This window comes from Salmo trutta, chromosome 27 (assembly GCF_901001165.1).
Source record: "Salmo trutta chromosome 27, fSalTru1.1, whole genome shotgun sequence".
Classification (NCBI taxonomy): domain Eukaryota; kingdom Metazoa; phylum Chordata; class Actinopteri; order Salmoniformes; family Salmonidae; genus Salmo; species Salmo trutta.
This window is the reverse complement of record NC_042983.1, coordinates 29,504,397-29,519,206: the sequence shown is the minus strand read 5'-3', so window position 1 is coordinate 29,519,206 and position 14,810 is coordinate 29,504,397. Positions and strand designations below refer to the sequence as shown.

Below are 14,810 nucleotides of genomic sequence, written 5' to 3'. Positions count from 1 at the left end.
TATGAAAATGATAGTTTTAACCATGATTTGGGGCTATATAGTGTTTGTTTACATTTAAACATTTGAGTAAATCAAGCTTATACTTTGGGTTCTGTTGGGGTACGACAGTTGAACTACGCTCATGAGTCATTTTAAAGTTATATTCTTCAAGAATCAATGAGTACATATCATTAATTTACAAATCCCAAAATTGATGTAGCAACCGCTGACTTCCCCTTTAATTTGACAATATCTACAGTAGATTGACAGCTTTTTTTAAAGGGTCAGTAGTGTTATTTCCTAGTAGCAGTAAAAGGAAGAATAGTATGCTGTATACTGCATGAGTTGTTTTTCTTTTCATTGCAGGTTTTCACTGTGAACAATGTAAACGTGGTGATCCGGACGAGGACAGAGCATCTCACCGATGAGGAGAAAGCTAGAATAAAAAGTAAGCACTCTATAATTCCTCTAGGTGGAGATAGAGAGACATAACAACAGTTAGGTTGTGTCTGAAATGGCGCCCTATCCCTATATAGTGCACTACTTCTGGTCTACGAGAGATGGTCCTCATCTCAATATTTAATAAGCTGCGTCTTTAGTCCCAGTGTTACGTCAGCTACACTCTCACAGCTATAATAACCCAGAGAGAGTACACAGATCCAAAATGGCCTGGCTCAGTTTAGGAGCAGACTTGTTGGAGACCAGCGCTGTGTCTGACACCATAACGCATTGTCTATTGTCTCTTTTTTTTGTCTTCTAGGTGAGAGGAATGTTCTGGAGTCTCTTCTTGGGACTGTGGAGCAGCAGATAAGCGCTCAAGGGGTAAGAGATCAGTACACCAGGATTTGAGGTTATGGAGGATTATCTCATCTAATTGTTTTATTACTTTGCTACATAAACAGAATTTTACTTGCCTTTTTGACTTCAGTAAGAACGCTTCGTCTTGGTTCGTGTTGGCTTCAATGAGAACACTCAACTTGGTTTGTAATGGGTTCAATTAGAACGCTCAACTCTGTTCATATTGTGGATAGGACCTCACTCTGGAGTACGCAACACCCACCAACCCCACCGCCATCACACCAGAGGAGTACTTTGACCCTGAGTTTGACCTTGAAGACAGAGATATTGGCCGGCCCATTGAACTCACCATCCGAACCCAGAAGTAAGAAAATGATGCTGCAAAGCAACAGAGAGAACAAGGCTTTTTCATCAATATTCATGTCATCAGAAGTCTTGATTGTTTTTATAATGGTTTCCCTCAGTTCATATAAAGGTGTTGGTGTCTAGGTTTTAGCATAAGGGTGGTTGTATTGAGATGGGACTACATTGCAGTTCAGTTGAACTACAAATCATCAGATCTACAAATCACCCTGCATCCCAAATAACTACTCATGATGTGATTAAGATTAGTCATTCTTCACCTGCCCTTGCTCAGCTGATCCCTCAAACAGGATGACAGTATATTCTGGGTTGTATTCATTAGGCACCAAACCAAAAAAAAACTGACTGAAACAGGGAGAGACGACCTGAACTTGTCCAATAACAATGTTTTTGTTTTCCGTTCAAAAAGTATTGCTATGGTGTGCACTAATGAATATGACCCTGATATGTCCAGGTTCAAGGGCACATTGTGGATGAGCGAGGAACACCCTCTCTCCCTGGTGGAGCAGGTCACCCCTATCATCGATCTCATGGCCCGGACCAGCAGCCACTTCGCCCGGCTACGGGATTTTGTCACCCTCAAGTTCCCTCCGGGGTTCCCTGTAAAAATAGGTACAGTTACACCTCTGTGGAAGAGTGAAGAAATGAGAATATTTACACAAAATGCTTGGGCGACATAGCTCATTCAAACACTAAAGATCTGGGGCCAACTGAATGGAGCATCTCAGGAGTGCTGATCTAGGCCAGGCACCCCCGTTCATGTTATCTTATTCTATGTGAACTATAAAGCAAAACTGACCCTAAATCAGCACTCATACTCTGACACGCTTGATAAATACGGCCCCTGATTGAGAAAAACTGCACACACACACATACTCACCAAGTACCACTATGAAAGGCTCAGCATAGAGGCATTTGCTTTTAAATAACGGGATGCATAAAGGTTATCCGTCATTGTTTCCTCTCACACAGAGATTCCCCTGTTCCACGTGCTCAACGCTCGCATTTCATTTGGTGGTGTCAACAAATGCAGTACGTGCGAACCCCTGGACACGCCACCCTCGGCTGCCACGCCCACACCCTCGGAGGAGGACGGCGGTGAAGCTGCAGGTAGGCACACTCATTCCGCTGACCTGGGTGAAGTGACCGCGGCATTCATTCCCATGGGTTATTATGAACACATTTCTCAAATTAATTTTTTCAGTTGCTTCTGACAGATGAACAATAAATATGAATGTTTGGCGGCAGGTAGCCTAGCGGTTAAGAGCGTTGGGCCAGTAACCGAAAGTTTGCTGGTTCGAATCCCAAAGCCAACTAGGTGGAAACTTTGTTGATGTGTCCTTGTGCAATGCACTTAACCCTATTGCTCCTGTAAGTCGCTCTGGATAAGAGTGTCTGCTAAATTTATGTAAATGTATTCATATCAATTTCATTAGAAATGTCGATATTGACAGCTTACCAATAATAACAACATTCTCTATTTCTGTTCCCTCCAGTTCCCCCTCTATTCCAGGTGTGTCCCTCTGTATTTGAGGTGCCTGCACACTACCGCCACAGAGGAGCAGGGGGCGGCAGCCGCCACATGCCCGTATCCAACCACGACGAGGAGCTACTGCAGTACGCCATCCACCAGAGTCTGCTGGAGTCCGGTGGTGGAGACCCGGGACAGGTCTGAGACACCACACACACACGCCACACACACTCCCCGTCAGGTCCTCTTGCTCTCACAGACTCCTCCGCCTCACTTCTCATCTTTTTGACCTGGGGTCTGTGTCTGTTCAGGAGGCCACAATATTACAAAACAGATTGTGTAGAACTGATATAATAGGGAATTATGTCCGTTACATTTATACCAGTTCTATCTGCGACGTGCCAAGCATTTTACCTTACCTACTCCACCCTTTATTTTGTCCTCTAGGAAGTGACCTGGGAAGATGCCAATGGGGACCTCACGGACCCTATGCTCAGTAGCCAGAGTGACAGGTAAATCAAATTGTATTGGTCGTGTACACATATTTTTCTAATGTTGTTGCAGGTGCAGCGAAATGCTTATGTTTCTAGCTCCAACAGTGCCGTATACCTAACAATATAAAACAATACACACAAATCCACAAAATACAAAGAAAGAAATTAAGAAATATCAGAACTAGGTGTGTGTGTGTGTGTGTGTGTGTGTGTGTGTGTGTGTGTGTGTGTGTGTGTGTGTGTGTGTGTGTGTGTGTGTGTGTGTGTGTGTGTGTGTGTGTGTGTGTGTGTGTGTGTGGAAAGAATGGACAGTATATGAATAGAAAAGGTTTGTACAGCAGTAGTTATATAGGATGGGCCATCAACAGAATACAGTATATACTGTACATATAAAGTGGGTAAAACAGTATGTAAACATCATTAAAGTGTCCAGTGTTCAATGACTCTGTACATATGGCAGCAGTCTCTAAGGTGCAGAGTAGAGTACCGGGTGGTAGCCAGGTAGTAACAGTGACTAAGTTTAGGGCAGGTATTCACAAAGTATTCATGCACATCATTGGCTACACTATTCCCTTTTGCCCAAAGTGACTTTCAATTAGCACATATATTTAGAATATAACCCGCGGGCACATGTTTTGGGAATCAAACCCACAGACCTGGTATTGCAAGCACGTGTCCAAACAACTTAGCATTAAAAGCTTAATTTTCTCAGCTTAGCTGAGGTATGGTCGGGTGTGCAGTATGTGGATAGGTGCTTTAGAAAGGAAGTTGGTAATTATTGACGATGGACAACTGTCGTCCAGGAAAGAAACATTCCAAGCCTTTCTTCTCTTTCTGATACCAACGCCTGATCCCTCCTCCACTGTTGTTTCAGAAGCATCACAGAGGGGGCGCTGGTGGACTTGGGAGACACCACATCGAGTCCGGCCAGCTCAAGCACCTCGACCTCCAGCCCCGACATGGACCTCCGCATGGCCATGGAGCTGTCGGCCCAGGCCCAAGCCAAGGAGGAGAGGAGGAGGAAGGAGGAAGTGGAGGAGCTGGAGAGGATATTGCAGCTCTCGCTCACAGAGAAGTAAAAATAGGAAAATATGAGGGGGAAAAAGGGTTATTAAGACCACGCCTTGCCATACCTGCATGAACTATTTATAAATCAAGAAGCGGCCACCATCACACCCCCTCCCAATCCAACCCCCCCCCCCCCCTCCTCCACTGCAATCCACCATGACACCGGCAAAACCTCCATGTAACAACATTGTCATTAACAGAACCATCTGTATTTAATACATTGATACCTATTTTTGTTTAAAAAACATCAACAAATATGTTGCTATATTTGTATTTCTATATAACACTTAGGCTCTGTCTCAAAAGTGTACACGCTGTCAGAACCTTGATTCCTCCTGTCCTTTTAAGAGTCATAGCCACTCCTCTCCCGAAGAGGAATCCATGTATTCTTTGAGATTATTTTGGGAACTGTTTAATTTCACTGGAGTGTCAGGGTTGCAACCTGTGATTTGAATTAGTTGGGTGTTGCCAAGAGTGGGTTAAACCTGTGGCAGGTAGCACAGGAGGCTGGTGAGGGTAGGACAGATGACAATAATGGCTGGAATGGAATCAAAGACAAGGAAACCACGTTTGATGTGTTTAATACCGTTCCATTGGTTCCATTCCAGCCATTGCAATGCGACCGTCCTCCCCAATTAAGGTGCCACCAGCCGCTTGTGGCTGTTAGCTGCTTTAGTTGTGGCTCTGGAAGGTTGTTCTTTCAGAGCTCTGGGTCATGTCCATGAGGCACCAAACAGAAGCAAGCTGACTGAAACAGGTAGGGACTAGCTGCCCTATTATGAATATGACTCTGGGAATGGAACTCCAGTGTTCACACAGCCATTTGACAGAGGTTCACAGCCAGACTGAAAGATTGAATATCTCAGGGTTCCATTGTTCTACAGTTCCTTTTCTTTGAAACTATAGTGAAAGTGCAGTATATTTTATTGTAGACACATCGAATGCAGTTTTCTGGTCATCGATTAGGATTTTTTCTACTTTGAACAGGATGGCATCAAACAGTATGGCTTGGTGGGGCTGCCGTCCATTTTTCTTGTTTGCCTGACACTGCATAACTTGGGTCCTTTTCAATCAAAACCTGTAATTCCTGGGAAAAGACAAAAGTAAGATTCTTCTTGTGCTGCAGGAATTCATGTTTTGTATTCGTGTTGTAATTGACAGTGTGAAAAGGAACATGATAATTCAAACATGCACAAGAAGACGGAGGTTCTTGACTTGCACCAGAAACCAGGTGTTATTAAATAGGTTGTTATTTTGGAGGGGGTCCGTCTTGTTGGCCATCACCAATGGTCACTGGGCACCGTTAAGCATCAGCACCACAACTCAACAAAGCAATAGCAGAAGCCACTGTGCCTACCTGTAGTGGATGATAAAGTAGCATACACATGGTTCAGAGGCGCTTGCAAGCAACCAGGGTCCAAACATGGATCATTGTAGGCTATCCATTGGCGGGGACATTTTTTGTCCCTTAAATGTAGAAGAATATGGCCATCAGACCTCAATCACAACAGGGTTCTAAGGACTGCTGTTAGGGCTCTCTTTTTTTATCTTGCAACTACAGACCAACCTGTGGACTGAGTGACGTGCGAGAGATCTGAGATCAAACATGGATGCCAGCTCAGTGTAGCATCATTATTTTGTACTGAAGGGAGCATTTCCTAGTCTGGGTACCAGTCAATGCCTTTGGCACATGACATAGAGTACAAAGAGTGGAATGTTAGCTAAACAGAGACTGGCAACCAGGCTAAGCATTCCCCTCTCACATGTCAAATTCTAAATGGACCCCTAGACCCTACCTATGCTCTTGTACAGATCTGATAAGATTTGACAGGTGTATGCGATATGGCAATACGTCTACCTTTTCCTCTGATGGGCCATTTTCACTATATTGCAGATCTCCACAATAGGGCATAGTAGGGTCTAGGGATCCATTTGGGCTTAGGCCACAGACATGATTGGTTTTGGGGGGGGTGGGTCAGTGTTATAATGCCACTCAGGCCAGACCTACTAAAGACACCGGAGAACATTTGAAAGGTCTCATCTTTAAAGCTGTGATCAAGGGGCTTCAAAAATGTTTCCTATCCAGTGGTGTTGGTGGATAAAAAAGGAATTAACCATTGTAGTTAATTACAATGATAACCAACAGCACTTTGGACATGTTTCTGATGCATCGCTTCGTCTGTTCTGTTTTCTGGGGGCTAGAACTCTAAATAGCTAATGATCAAATTGCCAAACCGTAGGACAGCCTCTAATGTACCAGGGTTCGCTTTGATTAGATTTCTTGGGAAAAGTCTTTGTCCTGCTTTATTTGCTAGCAGGTAAGCTTATTTTTTAACATGTTAATAAGAATTTGTGAAAACATTTGTAAACTGTGATGTTGGTTTAAAAATGTTTTCTTTCATCAATAAATGCACTTTATTTAAATTTGGGTGAACTGCGGCTGATTCTGTTACAAGTAAGTCTGCTTCTTGCTAAGATAAACAGCAGATGGCACAAACCTATTCATTGTTCAGATCACAAAAGCACAATCCTTAATTTGTTTTTTAGACAAATGCCTGCTCTGATCATTAACCATTCAATGACTGTAGCTGTACATTTCACAGATTTTAAACACTGGATTAATATTTCACAGCAATTTCCTGTGCATTGTTTCATCAATAATCATTGGTATATACTTTATGGTTGGATTACCCTATAGATCTATGAATTAATGGTATGTTTTATTGGGCTAAATATAGTAACTGGCTTCATTCAAATCCTGACATCTGCTCCATGTATCCACACTGACAAATTAGAGCGTCTGGACTGTTTACAGTAATTCAATTGGATGCCATAAGAATATTATGGCGGATATACAGTACAGTACATGAGCACTATATTGTGTAGAAGGAATCAACTCTGAAAATGGAATTGAAAATTCTATTGGCCCTCTCATGAACTAAGAGTGATTTCATAATCAAACATCTGTCATCTTTCCAGATTTCACATGGAAAACCAAAATTATAGACACAAAATTAGCAACAAGGGATAAACAAATTTTCCAATGGTTTTGATGTCTTTTCCAAATATTCTTATTCATTATGGATTTTTAGTACAATTTGACATTTCAGTCGAGGGATCTATGTTTTGGGGTAGATTTTCATTTTAGATGCTTATAGAAAAATGCTGTCACCTTTTCTGTCACCTGATGTGTTATTGATCCCTTGTAATTTTGACTGGCATGTGAGTGAGTGCCATTTGGGAATCTCTTTGAAAACAACAGCTACATCAGGGCGTCTTACGTGCTTTCAGCATTATGTAACCGGTCTCACTTTTATCTGCTGCAACACTTAGATGTAGTCCGGGATCTTTAGCATAAAAAATGTGTAACATATTCTATGAATTTGATTATAATGATTTTTTGGCAGTACATAACATACTTTTAGTCATGTAGTGTTTGTGGACACCTGCTCGTCGTACATCTCCTTCCAAAACCATGGGCATTAATATGGAGTTGGTCCCCCCTTTGCTGCTATAACAGCCTCCACTCTTCTGGGAAGGCTATCCTCTAGATGTTGGAACATTGCTGTGGGGACTTACTTCCATTCAGCCACAAGAGCATTAGTGATGTCGGGCACTGATGTTGGGCGATTAGGCCTTGCTCGCAATTGGCGTTCCAATTAATCCAAAAGATGTTCGATGGGGTTGAGGTCAGGGCTCTGTGCAGGCCAGTCAAGTTCTTCCACATCGATCTCGACAAACCATTTCTGTATGGACCTCGCTTTGTGTACAGGGGCATTATCATTCTGAAACAGGAAAGGGCCTTCCCCAAACTGTTGCCACAAAGTTGGAAGCACAGAATCATCTAGAATGTCATTGTATGCTGTAGTGTTACGATTTCCTTTCACTTGAACTAAGGGGCCTAGCCCGAACCATGAAAAACAGCCCCAGACCATTATTCCTCCTCCACCAAACTTTACAGTTGGTACTATGGTAGCATTCTCCTGGCATCCGCCAAACTCAGATTCGTCCATCAGACTGCCAGATGATGAAGCGTGATTCATCACTCCACAGAATGCTTTTCCACTGCTCCAGATTCCAATGGCAGCAAGCTTTACACCACTCCAGCTGACGCTTGGCATTGTGCATGGTGAGGTTAGGTTTGTGTGCGGTTGCTCGGCCATGGAAACCCATTCCAGGAAGCTCCCGACGAACAGTTATTGTGCTGACGTTGCCTCCAGAGGCAGTTTGGAACTCAGCAGTGAGTGTTGCAACCGAGTCCAGACGATTTTTACACATTTCAGCACTCTGCATTCCCGTTGTGTGAGTTTGTCTGGCCTACCACTTTGCGGCTGAGCCGTTGTTGCTGCTAGACCTTTCCACTTCAGAATAACATTACTTACAGTTGACCGGGGCCATTCTACTGCCAATGTTTGTCTATGGAGATTGTATGCCTGTGTCCTCGATTTTATATACCTGTCAGCAACGGGTGTGGCCGAAATGGCCGAATCCACTCATTTGAAGGGGTGTCCACATACTTTTGTATATATAGTGTAGCTTAATTTATCAGTCTCCCATTTCTTCAGTTGTGTTGTGTGCAAATGACCCAAATTATTGAGTAACACTTTATAATACATGAATTATCCATTATACATGTTTATATATTTTAAATGCTTATGAATATTAATAATGCTTAGGTTATAAGTTTCTAAATGTTAACAAATAATTAAAGTTATTTAATAATAGTTTATAGTTAGACATGATTGAGCTAAAGCATTTGGGATTAAAGCTTCTGCCAAAGTAAAAAAAAAAGTTAATTCTGTACAAAAATAAATCTGGTTTCAGGTTTGAGAAATGTGCACTGAAACAAGTGTAAATGTGAATGAGAGAGGGCAGACACAAACAGCTTGGGGGCATGCCACTCAACACAGCCTCTTCATGCATTTGATCACCACACGAATTTGTGTGTTGTTCCATTAGCACTCTTGATGGGAACACTCATCAATGAGCATCAGACTTATATTCGTCATTACATTCACTAAACAAACAGGTTAAAGAGGCTGATTGAACTTATCCCTTTAATCCATAGTCATGGTAACAGAGTGCTCTGCTGGATCTGGGCCCATATTTATAATGCTTGTCAGAGGAGGAGTTCTGATCTAAGATCATGCCCCAATCAACGTGGGCTTACGCTGGGGAGGGATCTACACTCCCCAGATCAACGTATGATTACCAAAGCATGAAGAATTACTGTTGCTTCTACACTGATAAAGATTGATCATAAAGTTACTGGTCCCCTCCCCATGTCAAACACTTGGATTCAGGAGGCAGGACTATTGAGGGGATAGGATGACATCACCCTAACTCTTACCTCAACTCCATCGAACACCTTTGGGATGAATTGTAATGCTAATAGGGAGCCAGGTCTAATCGCCCGACCTCACTAATACTCTTGTGGCTGAATGGAAGCAATGTTCTAACATCTAGTGGAAAGCCTTCCCAGAAGATTGGAGGCTGTTGTAGCGGCAAAGGGGGGACCAACTCATTAACGCCCAGGATTTTGGAATGAGATGTTCGACAAGCAGGTGTCCACATACCTTTGGTTACATATTGCTCGGTTGGTAGAGCATGGCACTTGCAACGCCAGGGTTGTGGGTTCGATTCCCACAGGGAAGTAGTAAGAATGAAAATGTATGCATTCACTAAGTCGCTTTGCATAAGAGCATCTGCTTAATGACTAAAATGTAAAATGGCAATGTAGTATATCATTCATGTCACTCAAAACACACACACACGGTCAACCCAATGTATGTCAGTTTTTTTTATCATGTTTTTTTTTTACTTCAGTAGTACCTTGTGGTGGGGCATTTTAATAATACTCCAATATATCAGGGTAAATAAGCAAAAATATAAATAATATAAGACAAATATAAACAATACATTCAAATTCCATTAAACGATGACAGCAGCAGGAATATTAAGTTACCTTAACAAAAAATATTAAATAATCATATAAATTAACATTTTATATGGCCTAATCAAGACACATGGGGCGACAGGTAGCCTAGTGGTTAGAGTGTTGTACCAGTAACTGAAAGGTTGCAAGATCGAATCCCCGAGCTGACAAGGTAAAAATCTGCCGTTCTGCCCCTGAACAAGGCAGTTAACCCACTGTTCCTAGGCGTCATTGAAAATAAGAATTTGTTCTTTACTGACTTGCCTAGTTAAATAAAACACAACATCCCACTGGGCACAGACATCAACATCTATTTCACATTGGATCAATGGAAACAACATTAATTCAACCAGGGTAGTCTATACTGGAGAGACAAAAACTAAGATGAATAAGGTTTATATAAAAATGAGGGACCCCCGTGCCTAATGTCTAACATTCCAGTTTATCAGACTGATATGCGTAGACTATGGATTGTTGATTCCCTTGATTGTTGATTCCCTTGATTGTTGATTCCCTTGGATCCAGTCGGACAGCATGACGTTGCTGTACACTGCTTCACCGGCGATGCAATGGTTTATACACACAAACTGCCATGACAATCATCACCACCAGCAGGATAGATAAGACGCTAATAAGTACAACTGCAATAGGAAAAAAAATACAATGTTACAAGCACATACATGAGAGATTTTAGACCATTCGTTGCGGCTCCGCCCTCTCACGAGAACACATCGCAAATAAAGAACTACAGGTTAGGATGACTTAGCTGAAAAAACATGGCACTAATAGGCTTCAATTAACATGAAAATAACTAAATCAAGGTTGCATACGTCTACACACGTTATTTAGAAGATAAGCCTACGTTCTTATTTTATTGCCAACAGGTGCGCCCCTGTTGTCTAGGAACACGGGCCTGCAATAGGCTACACATTAACCCGCATAAAACCTTACCCAAATTTTGATTCTGTAGGACTACATACGGCCTTTCATTTAGTTTAGAGTCACCTAGTTGTCCGTTCCCGTTCACAAACGCGCCAAAGGATAGAAAATACAGAATTAGTCTTTGTCGACTAGGATACAGCATGATTATGCGAGTGAGAAAATAAGCTTCCACTTTCCCAGCATAATAATAGCAAAGACAATACAGTATGAAGATGGACAGAAACTGATTCTCCAAAACAACATCCCCGAGCACGCTTCTAGGTGACGTCATGGTGACGTTGGCTAGCTAAGATCATGCGCAGAATCTCGTCATCGGGTCTAACGATCGTCTCGCGCAGAACTGCGTATGTGCAGAACGTCAAATCGAAGGCAATCCTTTGATATAAAGTTGTTTTTCACGAAAATGAAAACCTTTCAGTTTATCACTTTCACAAGGTTGGAGTAATAACATGTTCAGCTACTTAAGAAATTGGCCCGAATCTCGGTTGTGCCTTTAGATTTTGAGAAAATTAACAACCAAGGAATAATTTTTCAATTCTCTCATTGGCTTCTCAAACCCCATACTCCGGACTGGTCTGCCCATTGCGCTGTCTGTCTGCAGAGTCCAAGTGGCCAGGTTTGATTCGCAAGCGTTCCCGGAAGTTTCACGACACCCTCGTGATATCACATTAGCCTACACTGGGTGCTAAAGCTGCCAGGTAGTTCTACAAATAAACAGTATCTACGCCGCAGTATTTCAGTTTCATATCAATCTATCTCTCAGTGTCATCTAGTCTAGTGATTGTACTCGGTTACTTATGATTATGATTTGCGGATAATATATTTTTTAACTTCATTGTGATTTTATCTGGTACTGATTAGGGAATTATGTAGAGGAGGGTTATCGGATAGAATATAAAGTGTGTGTTACTCTTTCGGTATTTTGTTCTCGGTTCTCTTATATTAGGAATTCTATAGCCTAATAAACATCTGGTAAGGAAAGAAAACAATTCAGTTCTTATAGTGCATATATAAGTCATTACTTTCCCTACATTCCTGAAATGTCAAAGAGCAATGGGGTAAAGTTATAAAGGTTAAGATGCTTGGGGTTATAGAGACTTACATCATTACTGTGCATGACTGATGTATTTGGCCTTTACCACATCATCTGTTGCCACGAGTAAAGTACATGTACCAATACAAACACTATATTCTTGTAATGAGCCCCAGGAGCATAATTGTTTCTGGAAAGTGTCTCTACCAAATAGAGCTGGAAATAAATGTGGAGGCTTCCTGGCCCCATAAATCATCACCGCAACAAGGAACCTGTAGGGAAACCGAAAACGAAGCACTGTGGAACTAGACTTCTCCACCAGTGATTTTGTGCTTAGGGTAAGATGGGAGGGAGAAGGTATTGTTCAGAGGCCAACGAGTTGGTGGGTTGATGTTACATTTTGCAAGGATGGGTGATTGTGGCAATTATACATTATGCTTGCTCTCTCGCTCTCGCTCTCTCTCCCTCCCGCTCTATGTTGTTCATTGTTGCTTAGGAGGTTTGACCGATGAGAAGGCATGCAATCAGGCTCTGGACCAAATTATCCATTTGTAAGCAATCACGGGCACATGTAGTAGGTTCCATCAATTGTCCGAACTCTGTTTTTGTCTTTAATGTTGTTATTTTTCTATCTTTGGAACATGAACTTAGATCCCAGGTTAACGTTGTATCTTTCTTCTTCCCTAAACAGCAGATGCTTCATCTACTCTGTATTTGCGCCTCATATTGATTGACACCCTTGAAATGAAACATGACAGATTGCATAGTGGTAGCCTAGAGGTTAGAAAGGCAGGCCTGCAATTAGAGGGTTGCTACTTCGAATAGCAAAATCGAATCCCTGATCTGAAAATGACAAGAGACAAAATATTCCCCTTCTTGTTTGTCATATTATACATTATACACTGAGGGTGTCTGCCTTTTGTCTAACATTGAGGCAAGCTGTGTAGTTCCTTTGGTGACAGTGTAGTCCTTAAATTTCTCTGCAGCGTTTCTTCACACACTGAAGTAATAAGCAGATGGTAATATAGGAGCAGCCATTGAGCCAGCGCTCCTTTCATGTCTCTTCTGCAGGTCTGTTTGAGATACAACTCTACTGCAACGGCCCACGCAAAGGGCTTTGATGTGTGGCGCTCAGCTCCCCTATGTAGAAATACCCAAATGAGGAATTGTGTAAACAAACCCATTGATATTCTGTTCTCCTCATACCAGAGGGGCAGGGGGGAGTTGTTCTGTTTAATACAACATTTAATTAAAACCATTTGAGGCCGTTCTATTCCGTTGTATGTTGATGATTTCTGGATATTGCAAATCAGGCTTTTAATTAGAATCGCTCATTAGGGTGTACAGCGACGGCAACCACAATGACATGAGGAGGACAGCTTTCTATAATGGACACCCCTGCCTCGGCACACGTTCAGCTCTGAACATTTACTTACGTTTACTGTTTCTGTCAAGTTGAACAGCAGCAAGCGATCAAATCATGGTTTTGTTGTTATAAAAAAAAAATACAATATATAGTAATGGTAAGAAGAAGACGAAGAAGAAGAAAGTGGACAAAAAGCACAAGGATGTAATACATATGTTTATATATATATATGTTTTTTTTTACTTCTCATTACATGCATACGATAACATTTGCCGCCACATCCTACAAATACAAGGACCTCCATGCTTCCTTTTCTATTTAGAAAGATGGACCGAAATCACAAAACATTCCAAATATTATATAGCATAATTAAAACGGCTCATCACATTATTCTCTGAAGATAAATCTTTGATTTGGGATTGAGTAACAGTTCAAACAGTCTTATCAAATAGAGAGACAATAAAAGTGTTTTAGTTTTTTGGTCTGGAGAGGCCAAATATCAATACATATTATATAATGCTTTGACCTATCTACAATATTTACGCAGATTTAAGGCAGAAAACACGAAGTTGTTAATCCCAACAACAAACACTTGGGGAAAAATATTTTGTAGTCTCTTTGTAACTGATATTTATTAAGACACTGGTAAAATGGGTACTGACTGGTTCAAAAGAATTGGGAAAGGCTCAGAAACCAAATGCATAACAATAATTATGTAATTATCATTTCACCTAAATTTCCAAGTAAATTCCAGGTAAATAAAGGACTATGAAATAAAGCATAACCAAAAATGAAATACTTTTAGCAGCTTATTTGGTCTCATCTGCTAACTGCATTCTTTGAGGTAGGCCTAATCCTTTTAACTTGCATGTTGGTGAGGAACTATTGTTGGTTAAAATCCATTGAAAAAACGTTTAAGACATCAACCATTTGTCAGCCGCACAGTATAACTTGTTTTACTTATCACACATAACAAATTACATTATCTGTATGAAAAACAGTTATTGACATGTATATTAATACATATTTTTGGTTATTCATCTTATTGAACCAATACTCTTAAAAAATATCCCCTGCGTTTTATGTTTTGGGATGTTGATGAGATATTTTCCAAAACTGCTTCTCACTGTGGTTGCTTAAAAGGGTACGCCATAAAAAACAATAAAAAAAACCAATGGTAATTTAATGTGACTGGGTCATGTTTTTGAACTCTTAATAATAACCTAGCAAAAATAAGTCATTGATGAGAAGTGACTGCATTGTGTCCTTCAGTCTTACAACCAAATCTTATTATGATAGTCTTAGTGAGATGCTCTTTGTGATTGTGTGGTTGTCTCAAGCTGTAGAAACAAACCTGTCTT

The 14,810-nt window shown here is 41.2% G+C and overlaps 1 protein-coding gene and 1 long non-coding RNA gene across 3 annotated transcripts in view; one reads left to right on the top strand and one right to left on the bottom strand.

Annotated features, from left to right (window-relative positions):
• Positions 1–6,597, top strand: part of LOC115164849 (ankyrin repeat domain-containing protein 13A-like) — a 38,978-nt gene extending 32,381 nt beyond the window's left edge. The window contains exons 8-15 of one of the 2 annotated variants that reach the window (XM_029717716.1): positions 346–427; positions 740–801; positions 1,011–1,141; positions 1,595–1,752; positions 2,113–2,250; positions 2,637–2,809; positions 3,059–3,123; positions 3,983–6,597. In XM_029717716.1, coding sequence (XP_029573576.1) covers positions 346–427; positions 740–801; positions 1,011–1,141; positions 1,595–1,752; positions 2,113–2,250; positions 2,637–2,809; positions 3,059–3,123; positions 3,983–4,184 — 1,011 coding nt within the window. In that variant the 3' untranslated portion in view covers positions 4,185–6,597. Of the gene's footprint in view, positions 1–345; positions 428–739; positions 802–1,010; positions 1,142–1,594; positions 1,753–2,112; positions 2,251–2,636; positions 2,810–3,058; positions 3,124–3,979 lie in introns of both variants that reach the window. The other variant, XM_029717715.1, reaches the window with a different exon arrangement.
• Positions 6,598–10,395: 3,798 nt separating this feature from the next.
• On the bottom strand, positions 10,396–11,311 carry LOC115164846 (uncharacterized). The gene is made up of 2 exons (XR_003869996.1): positions 11,060–11,311; positions 10,396–10,749 (listed from the first exon to the last, which is right to left on the bottom strand). It is a non-coding gene; the product is annotated as an uncharacterized LOC115164846 (long non-coding RNA).
• Positions 11,312–14,810: the final 3,499 nt, after the last annotated feature.